We start from the raw sequence: 20,109 nt of genomic DNA, 5'->3' as shown, positions 1-20,109 counted from the left end.
CCCTTCTTCAAAATGTAAACAATCAGTCACTGCTCCATGACTGCACACGGAAAAACCAGCCCGTGGCGGCCATATTGGTTTCTTGGGTGGGGAAACGTTCTAGAATCTTTGGGGAAACCATGGCAACATAACGGGAATGCATTCTAAATGCTACCTGGGCGGGAATATGGAATGCTGGAGCTGTAAATCATTAGTTGTAGAAGGTCGACCGACACCACTCAGAGATATGGAGCTTCAGGGCTATGCAGTCTGCTCTATTCCATTCTCTGATTATTCTACGATTGCTTATCCTTGTACCACTCTGTACTGTATTAATGATTTTAATTTGAGATGGGTCTGGTCAAAATAACAGTAGTAAGCAAAACATTTATAGCATCCCAACTGAAAATGTATTTTCTCTATGTTAAGACAAAGCTGGAGCTCGATCGGAACCTCACGGCTCAGTTTTGTATGTGGTAGTGCTTCAATGTAGAGCAACATCTCACCTTGGCCAGCTGGGCGTTGACCCAGTTGGTGAAGGTCCTCTTCTGGATCTGTACCTGCTCCACTGTGGACCGGAGAGAGCAAATATCAACCAAACACTTTTTTTTTAAGTTACATCTGTACGTGTTCCACTTGGAAAGGAGGGGAAAGAATCAACATTTTAATTAAATACTTTTTAAACTAAAAGTCATGACAAGGAGCTATTTAGAACCCTGAAATGTTCTATTGAGGATCAATCAAGTATATATATATATATACACATATGTTTGACACTTTCACGACACTTTCCACTTTCCAGTCCTGAACATAAAATTATATAAGATTATCTTGAATAGAGACGTAAAAATAGACGTCAATTAATCTGATCCCCTCTGCTGACCCATAGCAGAAGCCAGGAGCAGCGTTGGCAGTTGTACTGGGCAGCTCCCACTGCCCACCAGTAGAAGACTGAGGTTGTACTGGTCCAGTACTCACCATTATAAACCTCTACAAAGTCGTTGAGCTCATCAGCACAGTGCAGACTGACTCTCATTGTCCAGTCGGGGACCTCCTTCTCTGATATGAAGCCGATGGAAACCAGTACGTTTCAAACTGTCCCTTCTCAAGTCAGCTAGTAGTTGTAGTAGTCTATCCGTCTGTCTGAATCACTGTATCCTTCTGTCCTAATGCCTATCTTTCTGCCTGTCTGTCTGTCTGTCTGTCTGTCTGTCTGTCTGTCTGTCTGTCTGTCTGTCTGTCTCAATATTTGTCGTCTGTCTAATCATGTCATCTTCACTTCCTTCCTTGGTGCCGACCGTCCTTCTTGCTGTGCGTCCGTTCCTCTGGGCGTCGACAGAGCGGGCGAGGTGTTGGCCAGGCGCTAGAAGCTGACCACTGTCTCAGCTCATCCGTCCAACAGCAGGCGCCCTGCTTCACTTCCCTGCACCTCTAATAGCCCTCATGGAGCTCAGCATGATGTATCGAGACCAATATAGACGCTCCGACTAGCGGATAGACGGGAGCTTAATACAACCCCACCCTCTCGTCCCTACTGGACTCTGAAAGCTTAAAGGGGACATATTATACCACCAGGTGTGAGTGTGTTTATCGGTTACACGCCATTTTGAAAATGTCCACCTTTGCAGCGGACATCCCAGGTGGGCGTGTCCACCTAGATGTGTGACGGATCGATGAGCAACGTTTGTTGTAGTCCAATGGGTTCGGCTGGTTGACTGATCTATCCAGCACACGTCTAGGTGGACACGCCCACCTGTGCTGTCAGAAGCTGCACATTTTTCAAAACGGCTTCTAACGGCTAATCAGCCTCACACCTGGAGGCATAATATGTCCCCTTAAAACCAGTCCTGTCACACAGGCCCAGCCGTCCCAAGCAGCCCTGGCTACAACGATTAGCAACAACAACAATCGATTGGATGCATGCCGATTGGCTCCTAAGCAGGAAGTGGAAATTGGAGATGTGGCCAATTGCGTGACTCCCATCTCAGCCAGAGGGCAAATTATTTTAGGCAAGCTGTAACCAATCTGCTCTTTAAAAAGAGTTCTTCCATGTTTGTGAGCTAAACGCGTCCTGCTGAATAAAATGAGAGGCGGTGGACTGACAACAACTAGATCCAGCACGTCTGGGAGGTTTGTCGGACTGTAGATCCCCTCAATGATTTTGGCAGCTCTGTGTTGTGCAAGAGCCCATCCATGTACTTCCTTGCTTGATAAGGTTCACTAACCTTAACATCAGCCTTCACTGTCTGTTCTGTCACACTGTATTAGTGAGGACCTTGTGAGGAGGGCGCCTGCAGTCCAACAGTTCTATAGCCACAGTTCTCACCCTTGCTTTCTAAATCTCCAGATATAAAGGCGGTTTTGAAGGGCAGGTCAACCTCAGACCAGGAATCTCCTGAAAGGAAGGTCTACCTGGGGGAAACACACCTGACCAGGTAGCTCCTGAAGGCAGGTCTACCTCGGAAAACACACCTGACCAGGTAGCTTCTGCAGGTCCTGCAACTCCAAGGTTATGTGTTTGATCCACAATGTCTACAGCTGTAAGCCTCCTAGTTGACCCTTTCGTCACTTTGGGTTAAAGAGTTTGCTAAATGACCCAATTAGTGCAAATAATATCAATCAGTCATTCAACAGTGGAAATACAACTTAATGTAACTTATATTGAATGAATAACAGGGCTGAGGGTATGATAGCCTGTTCTCTAGTTGCTCTGACCGTGAGCCTACAGATTAAAACATGTCTAAGCCTGGGTCATGGCTTCCTCTCTGCTTCCAATACCTCTGCTGACTCACTGGTTGGCGGCGCCACACAGAAACACACCATATCGCCGCTGAAGACACACCTGTCCTACTCTGCACGGTTCAGCCACCAGACAGACCCTGAACCTCCCTTCGTACTGCAGCAGGTAACAATGCATTCAGCGTCAGCACGGTGACGCCATGCGACGGCCTGACAGCAGGGAACCCCGATTACACATCAGGACTAAACTCAAGAGAAGACATGCGTGGGAAGGAGTGAAGATAATGAAGCATCTCTCTCACCCATGGTGTGTTGAACGATGCTGAATCCACAGAGGGACTGAAGGACTTTACAGTAACTGTAAAGGCATCAGGTCAAGCTAAACTTAAATAATTCCACCATCACTTCACCATAACGCCAGCGGTGAAATGGGAGATGAATGGGATTTGATTTATGTGAATGAATCTGGTCCAACCGCAGAATGGGCCGTCTTCACCTGAGAGCCAATAGGGGGGAAGGGTGAAGTAAGAGGCGGGGCCACCTGACTCTGACTCTGCCTCCCACCCAATCAGAGTGGGTCGTGGGCATGCTTCAACAAGAGCAGAAAAAACAGGTAGTTTCTCCTGGTCTACCAAAAAGGTGTGTGAGTGTGTGCGTGCGAGTGCAATGCTTGCATATGTACCAGACACGCACACAAAGACGCATGTACGCACACATACGCAAGATATCTGAGGCCGAAGCGCAGTGTTTTGCATATCCAACCAGGATCCTACATGTCAGATCTCCCAAGGGGGGGAACACCACCGTACGACGTGACCTTCAGCCAACGAGGAACACCAGACCCTCTGAAGGAGGCAAGCAGGATCCATGCTCACTGCATGGAGAACCCAGAGGGAGGGGGGGAGGGGAGAGAGAGACAGAGAGAGAGAGAGAGAGAGAGAGAGAGAGAGAGAGAGAGAGAGAGAGAGAGAGAGAGAGAGACAGAGAGAGAGAGAGAGAGACAGAGACAGAGACAGAGAGACAGAGAGAGAGAGAGAGAGAGAGAGAGAGACAGAGAGAGAGAGAGAGATACAAAGAGAGAGTGAGAGAGCGAGAGAGAGAGAGAGACAGAGACAGAGAGAGAGAGAGAGAGAGAGATACAAAGAGAGAGCGAGAGAGCGAAAGACAGAGACAGAGAGACAGAGAGAGAGAGAGAGAGAGAGAGAGAGAGAGAGAGAGAGAGAGAGAGAGAGAGAGAGAGAGAGAGAGAGAGAGAGAGAGAGCAGGAGAAGGCAAAGTCTGTCGGTCGAAAAACTATTTATTTGGGCTAATATGTTAGTTTCAACAAGATCGAACAAGCATCCTGTTTTTGTGTTTAAATGTGTGTTTATTCAAATATGGAAATCCACATTCTCTACAAAGCCTACGCTCAAGTTCGCTGACTCTTTAACAGGGACTTGAAGACGTCTCCGTCTCCGTAGGATGTAACTACGGTTCCCCCTGCTGGCTAGAGTAGCAAAATACGGTTTGTGTTTAATGGAGTCCAGAAATCCCCTTAAACCACACACCGCCTTGCTTACATTTGTTGTGGACTCAGCAATGATTATGCCCCCTTGGAACGAACAAGTGGCGAAGCAAGACCTTTTTTGGGTGTGCTGCTGTTTTGTCTGTCAAAAAGGCTAGCTAGGCTTTATCAGAAAATATAACATGGTCATGTTATAACATGACCAGGTAATAATAATAATATTCATTTTAAAACCTTGACTTAATCTGTCAGATGTCTATTAAATGACAGTTGACCACAAAGCAATTCTATCTATGCCTCTTCTTGAATTGCTTCATGTTATAGTCGGCAGAGGCTTGTAATTCTGTGTGGCATGATGAGCATAAGGTGCAAGGAGCAGAAAAAGTTGACATGGGTGCTTATTTTCAGTTAAAAAAAAACACTGGCATTATTTTATCAGCTGAGGGCGTATTCATTGCCATAACAACGTGAGCTAATCAACAAGTACAACATGTTCAAATACTATGAGACTCATGGAAACGCCCTCAGCTGATTAAAGGTGTCAGGGGGGGCGCGAGCGGCAGACAGGACTTAGTGTCTGATTTATTTATTTTAATAAGTTACTTATTTTATTTTAAATAAATATAATACCAAGGCTCAGAAGATTTACAAGAATTTTGATCTCACAAAGTCAATTAAATGCAAACCCCAGTGAATCATTTGCTCTTGTTTCTCTGTTTTGAGATTCACACAGACTTAGCAGTCTTGTTTAAATGTTACAAATGGAGTTAATAAACTGAACTTGGAAATTGTTTTAAGTTGTTGCAAATGTTATCTCCGCTAATTGTATTAATCTAAAGAAATAAATATTAGCAGTTTCTCAATAGTAGGCTATTTCAATTCAGGGAGGGCGCTTAGGTTGGGAATGACAGAGAATAATTGAGAATCACTGGTCTAGAAAATGTTTTACTTGTTCATTAGCTCACGTTGTTATGGCAATGAAAACACCCTCAGCTGATAAAATAATGCCAGCGTTTTCTTTTTTACTGAAAATTAGCTCCCTTTTTTTTCCATCAGAACAACAAGATTTTTTTGCATCAGAAGTTTTATAAAAACGTATGGGTCCCTGAAAGTGAGACAACATAGTTTAGTGCTCCCGAAATAGTGTTCTGTTATAGTATTAGGCTAGTACATGTTGTTCTTGTTGATCTTTTTGCATCACAAGTTTTATAAAAATGTATGTTGATACAATTTATAAAATTGTGTGGGTCCATGAAACTGAGGAGACCTAATTTAGTGCTCCCGAAATAGTGGTATGTTTCTCATATTATTAATCTAGTACATGTTGTACCAATGTGTTTCAGTAACATATTCAGGAAAATATGGTCATTTTTAATATACCTAAAATTTGTTATTACAGTTCACATCCATTGATTATTCCTTCATCCAAACAGTCTTTTTTCCTTTCATCACTATAGTGGTTCAGAACTGCATTATTTAGCTGAAACTGCCAGCTATTGGCTTAGACATACAACAGCATAGCAACTAAGATAGATATAAAGGTTGTGGAATAAAAAAATCTTGGACAGGACTTTATATACTTCATATACCCCTGTGGCTTCCTGGGGTTGAGCCCCCCCAAAAGTCAGAACCTAGAACCGCCCCTGGAATGAACAATGTGATGTCACTCCCTGTGAGGTTGTATGGATTTGTGAGAGGTGACCAAGCATCCCCCTTGGGGATAAAAACAGAGTATCCTGTGTCGTATCTGGACTATCACCGCGGTAACCCACAAGAATGAAGCCCTTACCGTCCGACCAGAAGCAAAGGGCCTGTGCATGAACACATCCGACACACCGGCAGCTGAATCTGGCGGAAGGCCAGCATTCAGATGGAAAAAATAGATCTGACGCTTGCTGAACTTATAAACTTAAAAAACGATCATGTATTGCATATTGTCAGCTTTAAAACTCACTTTTCTCCTGCAATTGACTTGGTCTGATGTTTGTACAACGTATTGAAGTGTTGTACATACAGTGTTTCTGACTTTCGTGATGTACATAGGTTTTTGTACTGTATGTATGTTTATATGTCTGTGCATTGTTATTTATTTTTATGTGGACCCCAGGAAGAATAGGAACCACAGCCGGGGAAGCTAATGGGGATCTGAGTAAAGAAAGAAAGATCTGAATAAAGAATGACACCGTGATGCTGGCGTCACGCTCGCTATGACAACGCATGATCACATGAAAAAATAAATAAAATGCAGATCCAAGTGCACCACATCTGAGGTTAAAGGTCAAAGGTTAAAGGTTGGGTTCTCACCCTGCAGGAGGAGCTGCACGTCGTCGATGTCCAGGGGGATGGAGCCCCTGGACATCTCTCCATCTCTGCGGCTGCGCTCCGACGCCATGCTATCTCAGCAGCAGGATCCGGACAGCATGGCCCCCCGCCACCCCTCGCTGCTGAGACAACGCAGAACACAGAACGTTAGAGCACCACCAGCAGCTGGTCGTTAAGGAGCAGGTAGGGGTTAGACAGTACAGAGACAGGTCATTAAGGAGCAGGTAGGGGTTAGACAGTACAGAGACAGGTCATTAAGGAGCAGGTAGGGGTTAGACAGTACAGAGACAGGTCATTAAGGAGCAGGTAGGGGTTAGACAGTACAGAGACAGGTCATTAAGGAGCAGGTAGGGTTAGACAGTACAGAGACAGGTCATTAAGGAGCAGGTAGGGGTTAGACAGTACAGAGACAGGTCATTAAGGAGCAGGTAGGGTTAGACAGTACAGAGACAGGTCATTAAGGAGCAGGTAGGGTTAGACAGTACAGAGACAGGTCATTAAGGAGCAGGTAGGGGTTAGACAGTACAGAGACAGGTCATCAAGGAGCAGGTAGGGGTTAGACAGTACAGAGACAGGTCATTAAGGAGCAGGTAGGGGTTAGACGGTACAGAGACAGGTCATTAAGGAGCAGGTAGGGGTTAGACAGTACAGAGACAGGTCATTAAGGAGCAGGTAGGGGTTAGACGGTACAGAGACAGGTCATTAAGGAGCAGGTAGGGGTTAGACAGTACAGAGACAGGTCATTAAGGAGCAGGTAGGGTTAGACAGTACAGAGACAGGTCATTAAGGAGCAGGTTGGGGTTAGCAGGGCCCCTACAGGCTGTGGAAGTTGGGGTTTGAACCCAGAACCTTTCTCCTGTCCCATGAATATCACGTTTTGAACATGTACCATTGAAGTCAAGGTGTCATACATACAGGGTGTTTAACTGTGTGTGCAACATGGAAGATAACAGAGATATTTATAGACAAGAGAAATATAGACAGATAAGAGAGATATCGACATATAGGAGCGATATCGAGAGACAAGAGAGATATCGACAGAGAAGAGAGATATCAACTAATAAGACAGATATGGACAAGGATGAGAGATATTGATAAATAAGAGACATATCGATAGATACGATTATCATTTATTGATCCCAGACAGGACATTTTGGGCGCAAAAGCAGTAACTAATTGAAAGCAATAAAGCACAGATATGATATGAAGAACATAGGTCTATACACACAAGAGAAGTAGAAATGTAAATGCAATGATAAATGGAAACCTGTGTCAGTAATCCATCAACTCAGTAGAGCTCAATGTTAACACCCAGCGCCCTGGCACAAGGGCACTGGGGCGGCCTCAGCTGGGCCGTGCTTCAACCGGCTCCACGGGAACGTTCCCAGGAACGCCCCCGCCGCATCAGGCACTGGTTACACCCGACACGTCTCTCACAGTGGTGTGACCCAGCAGCAGGTCAGCTGACACAGCACATAGACCAGCATGAAGTAGAAGCAGTCCCTTACTGAGTCTTCATTCACCCCGTCACCTGTATACTGTGATCCTGTCTTCATTCACTCTGTCACCTGTATTTTATGATCTTGTCTTAATTCACCTTGTCACTACCTGTTTACTATGTTCCTGTCTTCATTCACCCTGTCACCTATGTACTAAGTGCCTGTATTCATTCACTCTGTCACTGTATACTATGGACCTGTCTTCATTCACACTGTCATCTGTGTACTATGATCCTGTCTTCATTCACCCTGTCACCTGTTGTGACCACCCTCAGGAATCAGAACAAAGATGGGAGTCCACACATGATACAATGAGCAGGTCATATTTATTTTGAACATCATAGGAATATAACATGTCATCTGTGTAATCAGTGGTGAGCATAAAACCAAACATAGGACCACAGCACAAGGTACCAACTTGGTCTACTGATGTAGTACCCCTTATTCACCCTGTGACCTGTATGCTATGATCCTGTCTTCATTCACCCTGTCACCTGTATATATACGTTCCTGTCTTCCCCTCAATTCACCCTTTCCCCTGTATTGATATGTTCCCGTCTTCCCCTCCAATCACCTGTATAGAAAAATCCCATGGCTTCCACTCAATTCACCCTGTCACCTGTATAGATATGTTCCATGGCTCCCCCTAAAATCACCCTGTCACCTCTACAGATATGTTCCTGTCTTCCCCTCAATTCACCCTGCAGCTGTATAGATATGTCCCTGTCTTCCCCTCAATTCACCCTGTCACCTGTATAGATATGTTCCATGGCTTCTCCTGCATTAACGATTTCTATTAATCTCCCCGACAACACTCAAATTCATGGTCGCATAAAAAGCATTTGTTTGGTACTGCGGGCTCTCCTGCAGTGGTTGGGTCAATCTCATCCTCCACATCCATAGTATCACCGAACTGTGTTGCCCTAACGTTCATCTGTTCAAACGTATCTATGAACTCCTGCAGTGGTGCAAGAGTTTCAGCTTTCTTCTCTTTCTTTTTTCTCATGTCTTTTTTAACTTTCTGGTAATGGATCATCACAGTGCCATTACTGTATATGGAGAATCTTATATTCATTCCTGAGAGGAGTTCATTACGCAGAACCCTGCCCCAGGCTGCAGTGTTTTTAGTGTAGAACAGCAGGAACTTGTAGGTTTCATTTTGTTCTATTTCATTTGTCCACAATACCTCCGCTTCTTCTCTGATACTTTCAAACCTGCGGACATGTTTAGTATGCTGCTTTCTTAATCCATCATAATCAAAGAATCTAGGGAGAATGTCACGTTCAGCCATGTCGTAGCGATGTGTCTGGGCTCGATAGAACGTAGAAGACTTTCTGTTGGCTCCTTACTGATTCCAGACTGGACAAGTTATCTTCTTTTCTTTAAACCTTTAGATAAAAACTGTGTTTAAGTCCTGATCAACTCGTACATTTAGAGTATGAATTAACTAAGCTCTGGTGATATGTAATATGTACATATGATATTAATAATTATGAAATTATTATCAAAACAAAACAATTCCAAACATCTGAATATTGGAGGAACTCACCTTGACCGTTTTCCTGCACTGTGTCTCTGTCTCTCTCTGAAGATGCTTATAACTGCAGTGTTCTGTGACTCCACCCCCTTGGGTGGGTCAGGTGGAGTAGAAACACACACACACACGCATGCACACACACACACAAACCCCCCCACAAACACACACACGCATGAACGCATGCACGCGCACACACACACACACACACACACACACACACACACACACACACACACACACACACACACACACACACACACACACACACACACACACACACACACACACACACACACACACACACACAGCATACAGACAACAACAAGATTGCAGAACTTGATTATCCAGCTGTTCCCACCCTCAGTCCCCTTACAGAGGAGCCCAGTAACACCACCACCCTCAGTCCCCTTATAGAGGAGCCCAGTAACACCACCAACCTGAGTCCCCTTATAGAGGAGCCCAGTAACACCACCACCCTGAGTCCCCTTATAGAGGAGCCCAGTAACACCACCACCCTGAGTCCCCTTACAGAGGAGCCCAGTAACACCACCACCCTGAGTCCCCTTATAGAGGAGCCCAGTAACACCACCACCCTCAGTCCCCTTACAGAGGAGCCCAGTAACACCACCACCCTGAGTCCCCTTATAGAGGAGCCCAGTAACACCACCACCCTGAGTCCCCTTATAGAGGAGCCCAGTAACACCACCACCCTGAGTCCCCTTACAGAGGAGCCCAGTAACACCACCACCCTGAGTCCCCTTATAGAGGAGCCCAGTAACACCACCACCCTGAGTCCCCTTACAGAGGAGCCCAGTAACACCACCACCCTGAGTCCCCTTACAGAGGAGCCCAGTAACACCACCTGGTCAGGGACAGGTAGGCTTCGGTGCCTTGCCCAGAGGCAGCTAGGTAGCCATGGGGGGTGGACAAACAGACTACCTGGAATGCATGTGTTAACAGGTAACCTAGGAAACCTACAGGTAACCGAGACAACTTACAGGTAACCGTGACAACCTACAGATAACTTTGGCAACCTACAGGTAACCTAGACAACCAAGAGGTACCCTTCAGGTAACCGAGACTACCTGCAGGTTACCTTCAGGTAACCTTAACCACCAACTTGTAACCCATCAGGAAACCCATGCAACCCTCAGGTAACCTAGACAATCTTCAGGTAACCTAAGCAACCTGCAGATAACCTTCAGGTACTTCAGGTACCCTTGAGGGAACTTAGACAACCTTCAGGTAACCTAGGCAACCTTCAGGTAACCTTTAGGTAAACTAGATAACCTTCAGGTAACCTCGACAGCCTACAGGTACCCTTCAGCTAACCTAGGCAACCTACTGGTAACCATCTGAACTTAAGAAGGCAGAATCTCAACGGGGCCGCTGGATCGGTCTACCGGAGGGGGGTCAGAGTTCAAGGCGGCCAGGTCCACTGGAGCGGGGGGGGGGGGAGGGGGGGGGACTGAGGCCCTTTTCAGGAGGCGCCAACACCCCAGCACAGAATGTTGGCCGAGGCCCATTCAACAGGTTCAGCAACACCAACCTGCCCGCCAACGCCCACAACCGCCACAGGTTCACTTGGCCCGTGTCCACTATCACTTCCAGAGCTCTAAAGTAGGTTCAAACGTGGTCAGCGGTATGAGGAAGACGGGTGCTGAGCCAGAAAAACAGTGATAACACGAGGTGTGGTAACAGCACAAGTCCTATGAGGATGCGATAAGAACAGAGACAAGGATCCAACAAAATCTTTGTCCACAAAGACTTATGGGGACTCCAGAGACAATGAGAAAGGGTAACCTACAGGTAACCTAGGCAACCTACAGTTAACCTAAGCAACTTACAGGTAACATCAGCCGCCTACAGGTAACTTACCGGTAGCCTAGACAACCTTTAGATAACCTAGAAAACCAACAGCTTACAGACTGGTAACATACAAGTAACCTAGGAAACCTACAGGTAACCCGGGCAACCTACAGTTATCCTAAGCAACCTGCAGGTAACCTTGACAACCAACATGTCGACTTCATGTAACTAGACAACCTAAAGGTACACAAGGTAACCTTTGCAACCTTCAAGTAACCTAGGCAACCTCCAGTTAACCTACAGTTTACCTTCAGGTAACCTAGACAACCTACAGGTACCCTTCAGGTAACAGAGACAACCTGCAGATAACTTTCAGGTAACCTTGACAACCTTCAAGTAACCTTCAGGTAACCTAGACAACCTTCAGGTTACCTTGACAACCTTCAGGTAACCTTCAGGTAACCTAGGCAACCTTCAAGTAACCTAGGCAACCTCCAGTTAACCTACAGTTTACCTTCAGGTAGCCAGACAACATACAGGTACCCTTCAGTTAACCGAGACAACCTGCAGATAACTTTCGGGTAACCTGGGCAACCTTCAGGTACCCTTGAGGTAACTTAGACAACCTTCAGGTAACCTCGACAACCTTCAGGTAACCTCGACAACCTACAGGTACCCTTCAGGTATCCTTGACAACCATCAGGTAACCTCGACAACCTACAGGTACCCTTCAGGTGACCTCGACAACCTTCAGGTAACCTCGACAACCTACAGGTACCCTTCAGGTAACCTAGGCAACCTACAGGTGCCCATCTGTGCTTCAGTGCGTTGGCCAATAAGAAGGCAGAATCTCAACCGGGCGGCTGGATGGGACAACCGGAGGGGGGTCAGAGTTCAAGGCGGCCAGGTCCACTGGAGCGGGGGGGGGGGGGGGCACCGAGGCCCTCTTCAGGAGGCGCCAACCATAGACATCTTATAGATAGACGGAGCATTGGCTGCTGGGACGCGAGAAATACGGCCGCCATCTTGGAGTGGTCAACCGGGAGCAGCAACAGCAGTAGAAACAGGATGCCGGGCTGTTGTTCAGCGTATTCCTGCTCAAATCGGCGGACAATCCATAATAGGAATCGGGGGATTACTTTTCACAAGCAAGATTTAACATTACCGTACTATTGGTATAATTAGTATTGAATAATAAAACACGCCAAACCATGTGGCCTTTATCATAGCTACACGTGTGACAAAAAACCGCATGGAAATCAGTGGTATTCAGTGAGGTATGATTAATTAAATGCGCTGACAGTTCATTGCTCCAGCCAAACGGATTACACTGAGTGGAGCGGATGACCACTCCAAGATGGCGGCCCCGCGTCTCGGAGGCGCCAGTAGGCGGTAGCATTCGATGCTCCGTCTATCTATAAGATGTCTATGGCGCCAACAACCCAGGACAGAATGTTGGCTGAGGTTGGCCGAGGCCCATTCAACAGGTTCAGCGACACCAAGCTGCCCGCCAACGCCCGCAACCGCCACAGGTTCACTTGGCCCGCGTCCACTATCACTTCCAGAGCTCTAAAGTAGGTTCAAACGTGGTCAGCGGTATGAGGAAGAGGGGAGCTGAGCCAGAAAAACAGTGATAACACGAGGTGTGGTAACAGCACAAGTCCTATGAGGATGCGATAAGAACAGAGACATGGATCCAACAAAAGCTTTCTCCACCAAGACTTATGGGGACTCCAGTGACAATGAGAAAGGGTAACCTACAGGTAACCTAGGCAACCTACAGTTAACCGAAGCAACTTACAGGTAACATCAGCCGCCTACAGGTAACTTACCGGTAGCCTAGACAACCTTTAGGTAACCTAGACAACCAACAGCTTACAGACTGGTAACATACAAGTAACCTAGGAAACCTACAGGTAACCCAGGCAACCTACAGTTATCCTAAGCAACCTACAGGTACCCTTCAGGTAACAGAGACAACCTGCAGATAACTTTCAGGTAACCTAGGCAACCTTCAGGTAACCTTGACAACCTTCAAGTAACCGTCAGGTAACCTAGACAACCTTCAGGTTACCTTGACAACCTTCAGGTAACCTTCAGGTAACCTAGGCAACCTTCAAGTAACCTAGGCAACCTCCAGTTAACCTACAGTTTACCTTCAGGTAGCCAGACAACATACAGGTACCCTTCAGTTAACCTCGACAACCTGCAGATAACTTTCAGGTAACCTGGGTAACCTTCAGGTACCCTTGAGGTAACTTAGACAACCTTCAGGCAACCTCGACAACCTTTAGGTAACCTCGACAACCTACAGGTACCCTTCAGGTATCCTTGACAACCATCAGGTAACCTCGACAACCTACAGGTACCCTTCAGGTAACCTAGACAACCTACAGGTGCCCATCTGTGCTTCAGTGCATTGGCCAATAAGAAGGCAGAATCTCAACCGGGCAGCTGGATGGGTCAACCGGAGGGGGGTCAGAGGACAAGGCGGCCAGGTCCCCTGAGCGGGGACAGGTGGGGGGGGATCGAGGCCTCTTCAGGAGGCGCCAACACCCCAGCACAGAATGTTGGCTGAGGTTGGTTGAGGCCCATTCAACAGGTTCAGCGACACCAACCTGCCCGCCAACGCCCACAACTGCCACAGGTTCACATGGCCCGCGTCCACTATCACTTCCAGAGCTCTAAAGTAGGTTTGAACGTGGTCAGCGGTATGAGGAAGAGGGGTGCTGAGCCAGAAAAACAGGTTAGCTTAGCAGTGATAACACGAGGTGTGGTAACAGCACAAGTCCTATGAGGATGCGATAAGAACCGAGACATGGATCCAACAAAAGCTTTATCCACCACGACTTATGGGGACTCCAGAGACAATGAGAAAGGGTAACCTACAGGTAACTGAGGCAACCTACAGGTAACCTACAGTTAACCGGGACAGCCAACCTGTCGACTTCATGTAACCTAGACAACCTGCAGATACACTTCAGGTAGCCTAGGCAACGTTCAAGTAACATAGGCAACCTCAATTTAACCTACAGGTTACCTTCAGGAAACCTAGACAACCTACATGTACCCTTCAGGTAACCGAGACAACCTGCAGATAACTTTCAGGTAACCTAGGCAACCTTCAGGTAACCTTGACAACCTACAAGTGCCCTTCAGGTAACCTAGGCAACCTTCAAATAACCTAGGCAACCTCCAGTTAACCTATAGGTCACGTTCAGGTAACCTAGACAACCTACAGGTACCCTTGAGGTAACCCAGGCAACCTTCAGGTAACCTAGACAACCTACAGGTGCCCTTCAAGTAACCTAGACAACCTTCAGGTAACCATATGAACTTAAGTGTGCTGGCCAATAAGAAGGCTGACGTCGACAAACTACCTTCCGCCTTACTTCTGTGTTTACTACTTCAAGCGATTTAAGCATTCATGCAGCATGTGCGCGTCCAACGTTTCACACTTGCCGACCAAAATAATTGCGAAAGATCGCGAAAAGCAGCATCCTCGTATTCTACATGCAAGCGGGGGGAAATTATTTTGCACTGCATGCAACATTGCGGTGGAACATAAGCGGAAATCTTCAGTTGATAAGCATTTTGCCACCGTGAAACATAACTACAGAACTGCATAACTGCAGGCAGGAGATCACTATGAAACAGGCTTTGGCATCCAAGTCAATTGCGAAAGCAGAAAGAATCAAGAATCAATTAATCATAGGACCATTTCTCAGTGTTTTTGTTCTTTTAATTAAGGTTTTTTTCAGTGATAACTTAATATTTAACAAATTAATCGGGGAAAATTGCAGTAGTAACTTAATATTTAACATCAGGAAAATAGCAACTTCCGCAATTGTTATCGCAACTTTCACTTCCTCTCGCACTGTAATCGCAACAAAAACCTAAAAAAACACTGCAACTTTCATCACAACTTTTTGGAAAAGCTCACACAACATCAGGCATTTTGGGTCGCATCAATCACAAGAAAGGCCCACGGAATCCACGAAAAGGTTCAGCGACACCAACCTGCCTGCCAAAGCCCACAAACGCCACAGGTTCACCTGGCCCGCATCCACTATTACTTCAAGAGATCTCACGTAGGTTTACACTCTGTCATCGGTACGAGGAAGAGGGGTGCTGAGCCAGATAAACAGGTCAGCTCAGCAGTGAGAGCACGAGGTGCCGCTGCATACCTTACTTGCTACAAATAATCCCAAATCAGAATCAGATTTATTGGCCAGGTTTGCGTAAACAAACAAGGAATTTGACTTCGGCAACCATTTGCTCTGCAAGTACAACATTCACTAAAAACATTAAAAATACTGTTCAGTAAACTGTTTTACAAATTTACAAAACGAATACACAACAACAATTCAAGAGATGGTAGAAATGGTGCAATCAGTCAGTTAGTGATTAAGATTTAAATAAAATTAAAAAAAGATATATATATACGGTGTATATGTACACGGTCAGATTTAATATTACAATATAAATATAAATACAGTGCAAGGCAGATCAGTGCAGAGGTAGTGTTAACAATATTTGAATTGTAAGTTTGATGGGGTACATCACAATTGTTAATGGACCTTATTCAGCGACAGGATGAGGGAGTTCAACAGAGTGACTGCTTGGGGAAAGAAGCTGTCTTTGTGTCGGCTGGTTCTGGCAGGCAGTGCCCTGTATCGCCTACCAGAGGGGGGGAGGTTGAATAAAGTATGACCAGGATGTGAGGGGTCTGCGGTTATGCAAAATGTCCATAACAAAAATGTATGCAGCGGGAAGGCAATTTAATAAAAGATGGGAAAGCGAATACATGCGTTTGCTTCAAGGAGAAAACCCGGTATGTCTTCTGTGCCACGAGGCGCAGTGTCGGTGGTAAAGAACACCAAGCACTGAGCCAAGTATGCTAAATATCGCCTCCATGAAATAACAATAAAGATTGTCCAAGAATTAAATGCCGACTGCAATCACATCAGAATGTGTAGACAAAAGCTACAGCCCAAAATGCTGCAGCAGTGAAAGCTATCTTCATTGTGGCTGAAGAAATCCCAGAGCTGCCGAGTGTTCATTTCTGAAGCAGTGCATGCTAAAGGTATGTGAGCAGGTGTGCCCCAACCAAATACAGAATTTTCATAATGCCAGTTTGTAACCATAGCAACATAGCAAGAAACACCATAGCAGACCGAGTGAACGAACAAGCAGGCAATCTGACCGGACAGCTGGCAAGAGACACACAGTTATCGATGTTATAACAAAGGTATAACAATGTTATTTTAATGTACCATAATGTTTTAAAGAGCAATGTGCTTACAAATATTTTAAATGTATGTAATTGCATGTACAATATTTGTACACTATAAATTGTATACATAATAATAAAATGCAGACAGTCATTTTTATTAATATGTTAAGGAATAGTTACATTTATATAGTCTTACAGTTACAACCTGCCCTTTGAGGGCATCCGTAATGCTGAGGTGGCCCGGGGTGAAGGTGAGTTTGACACCCCAGCTCTACAGTATTCTGTGGGTCAGGGAAACTTTTGTTGTTTCATTTAAAACAATATTCGCACAATGTTTGAACCCTTTTCTTGTTAAGTCAAAACGTGATTATAATAATAATGTGTAAGCGTGTCCAACCGAAACCCTAACAAAACGATGTGATGCAAAGTTCCGTGCATTTAAATATTTATTTAACAACTTTGATGCAGGCTTCCTGATTCAGGACTGGTCCGACTAGTGTGGCTGGCTCGGTCACCTTATTGTTTGGACTTGGTCAGCTGATTGGCTGGCCAGGACACCTGATTGCCTGGTTCGTCGCATGATTGGCTGGCTTGGTGACCTGATTGGCTAGCCCCGGGCCACCTGATTAGTTGAACGGCTCACCTGATTGGCTAGCCCCAGGTCCCCTTATTACCAGCCGGGTCACCTGATTGGCTTGCTGGGTGAACCAGTGGCCGCAACTGATCATCAGTGGGCTGTGAGGGCATTATGAGAGGGGCATCTTCTTTAGAAAGAAGCCCATGACTTAACTAATGCTTCAACGCTAATTCATGTTTCAATGGCTCATTGTGTTTAACCCCAAATAGGGCAGCATGTTGTTCGCTCCATGTTTTCAACAGAACATGAAGGCATTGTTCCAGTTCAGAACCACTGCTCTAGAGCAAGGCACTAACTCTCTCCCCAAGCTCCCCAAGCTCCCCCCCCTCCCCACAACACCCATCCCTCTCTAAATCTGGATTTACAAAGGTCGCGTCAGATTCTCTGCTGTGTCTGTGTGTGTCTCAGTGTGTGTGTGTGTGTGTGTCTCAGTGTGTGTGTGTGTGTGTGTGTGTGTGTGTGTGTGTGTGTGTGTGTGTGTGTGTGTGTGTGTGTGTCTGTGCGTGTGTATGTGTACATGTATGTGCATACATGTGTGTATGTGGACATGTATGTGTGTGTGGGTGTAAGTCGGTGAACCTGTCAGATACCAAAATAGCCCTCAGAAACAGCACGTGTGTGCGGCAGCCTCTGCAGTGTTAAATCAGTTCAGCAGAGTTCCTATTATGAGGAGAGCCAGAATAGCGGACTTGAATAAGACTTTACATAAAACCTCTGAACAGAGGTTTTATGTGCCACCAAGAATGATTCGGAATTCAGAACAAGTACAAAGCGCATCCAAATTCCAGATAGAAAGTCGGAGAGATAGTAACTTAGTTATTGTGTCTTTGTTGTTGTTTTAACCTCATTGGTCAGATATGTCCCAGATGCTTCATTTCAATGCAGACACAACTTCCCTGTTTTGAAGCCAGTTTCCACCAAAGACACCTCATGCTGCTCATAACTCAAACGACTCACGTTCAACTGAAGTCAACGTCGCCCGTCCCGACGGAGGTTGATCAGACGCGTTTTGACCTCCGTCCGTCCTCAAGCCGCTCCGAACCAATGCCAAAGCCCAGCGGAGTCTTGTTGTTAATGTTGAGTAGCTACACCCTGTGTACACCTCCTCACAGCCGGCCAGAGTGACACAGGAGACGGGCCAGCCATACCAGCCGACCATACCGGGGCCAGCCAAGTCTCGGGGCGGCTAAATATAGCAGCCAGTGAGGGTCCGACAAGACCCCACTCCCCCAGCACCCTGTCCCCACGCAGGACCTTCTCTCTGGACTCCTGCTGTACCTTATGTGTCCCAGGTCAACTATAGGAACTATGCCGTATAGAACTAATACAAAGGCCTTTAACTGTTGATGGTGATCCGTTTAACATTCACGTAGAACGCTGCATTTGCACGGGAATCATACATTTGGTGCAACTCAAACCATAAAAACAACTAATTTCATTTGTTTCAAATAAATGTTAATTTGGCCAATGGGTGTGTTGTCTATTCATATTGGTGGTTATCATTAAATATAAAACATTGATAGAGATATTGGTAGCCACTCCTATTTGAGCATTTTTTTTTCTCTAAGTGTGCAGAGAAAGCGGAGGACATTAGCCTGAATGTATGCACCTGATGACTACACTGTGCAGAGCAGCGTCTCTAAACGGCGAGCCATTGGGAGGAGGGCGCAACTAATCATTTTTGGAAATACGATAAACAAACACTAGGGGGCGCCCTTGTATTAAGTCCTGGTTAAGTCCGGTCAAACAGCAACAGAACGCTAGTTGGTTCTGCCGACGAGGTCACGCTCATGAGCCAACGTTTTTAAGATTTGTCCTTTAAAGTAATATTCATTATCATTTTAAATCTCAAACCTTATCTCATCTTCATTTTCAGACCTTTAAAGCTCCATATTACCTAGTGAGAAAGTGTAGCGGAGGATTCTGTCATATCAGTTAATTTCAACGCAACTACCAGCAGACAGGGCCGGCGCAAGGCATGGGCGAATTAGGCGGTTGCGTAGGGCGGCAAATGCGTTGGGGACGACCAAAGCGATGGGGGCGCCTCCTGGTGGCGGCCTTAATTAATTAATTTATTGAATTATAATGGTGCAAGCAAAATAAAACATGCTGTCCAAACACGTTTCGAAATAAAACGGAGAATGGGGCGAACGGGGGAACAACAGATATTGAATTGTTATTGAAACCGTCACTGAAGCTCCGTCGCTCGGAAATCTCGCCCAGGGCGTCATTATATAGCGCCGGGCCTGCCAGCAGATATTAAAGATGGACTGAACTAACACTTCTGCTCTGCTGGAAACGGGTCTGGACGGGTCGGGCCAGGCGCATTTGCCACGGCAGATACCTACTACAATGAGCTTGCATTGGTCTGGCTCCTAGCCTAGGTCCAGTAGTGTCCATCCATGGCTGCCTGGCTAGGACTCCTAGGACTCCTTGGCGACCATGGATGAACAGTACTGGGCCACACACCTTCCTCCAGAGTTTGACGCTGCAAAACTGCGTTTCCCATGGTTACTAGCCCTTCCTGCCTGTTAAGGTGACGCTAGGCGCAAATATCAATACCCTGAAAGGAAGTAAGTAAGCAGGAATCAAGGGATCAACTTGGGGGGGGGGGGGGGGGTGCGTTAGGTAGGCCTGCAGGGGTGTTGGTCTTCCCCCTCTTCCGAGCGGATGGCTGCGAACAAAGCGCCAAACTTTTTCCAAATCAAGCTAATGGATTGGAAAAGCTCGCCACGACAGGCAAGGGGATGGGGGGGTTCCCAGAGAGACAGAGAGAGAGAGAGAGACAGAGACAGAGAGAGAGAGAGAGAGAGAGAGAGAGAGAGAGAGAGAGAGAGGACTCGGCCC

At 46.2% G+C, this 20,109-nt stretch overlaps 1 protein-coding gene across 1 annotated transcript in view; it reads right to left on the bottom strand.

Moving 5' to 3' along the window:
* The window catches only part of syne2a (spectrin repeat containing, nuclear envelope 2a), a 34,692-nt gene extending 16,264 nt beyond the window's left edge, over positions 1 to 18,428 (bottom strand). Inside the window, exons 1-3 of the mRNA XM_056589788.1 lie at positions 18,220 to 18,428; positions 6,527 to 6,663; positions 486 to 547 (exon numbers count right to left, since the gene is read on the bottom strand). Coding sequence (XP_056445763.1) covers positions 486 to 547; positions 6,527 to 6,614 — 150 coding nt within the window. The 5' untranslated portion in view covers positions 6,615 to 6,663; positions 18,220 to 18,428. The remainder of the gene's footprint in view (positions 1 to 485; positions 548 to 6,526; positions 6,664 to 18,219) is intronic.
* Positions 18,429 to 20,109: the final 1,681 nt, after the last annotated feature.

Source organism: Gadus chalcogrammus, chromosome 5, assembly GCF_026213295.1.
Source record: "Gadus chalcogrammus isolate NIFS_2021 chromosome 5, NIFS_Gcha_1.0, whole genome shotgun sequence".
NCBI lineage: Eukaryota > Metazoa > Chordata > Actinopteri > Gadiformes > Gadidae > Gadus > Gadus chalcogrammus.
This window is presented reverse-complemented; position numbering and strand designations above follow the sequence as displayed.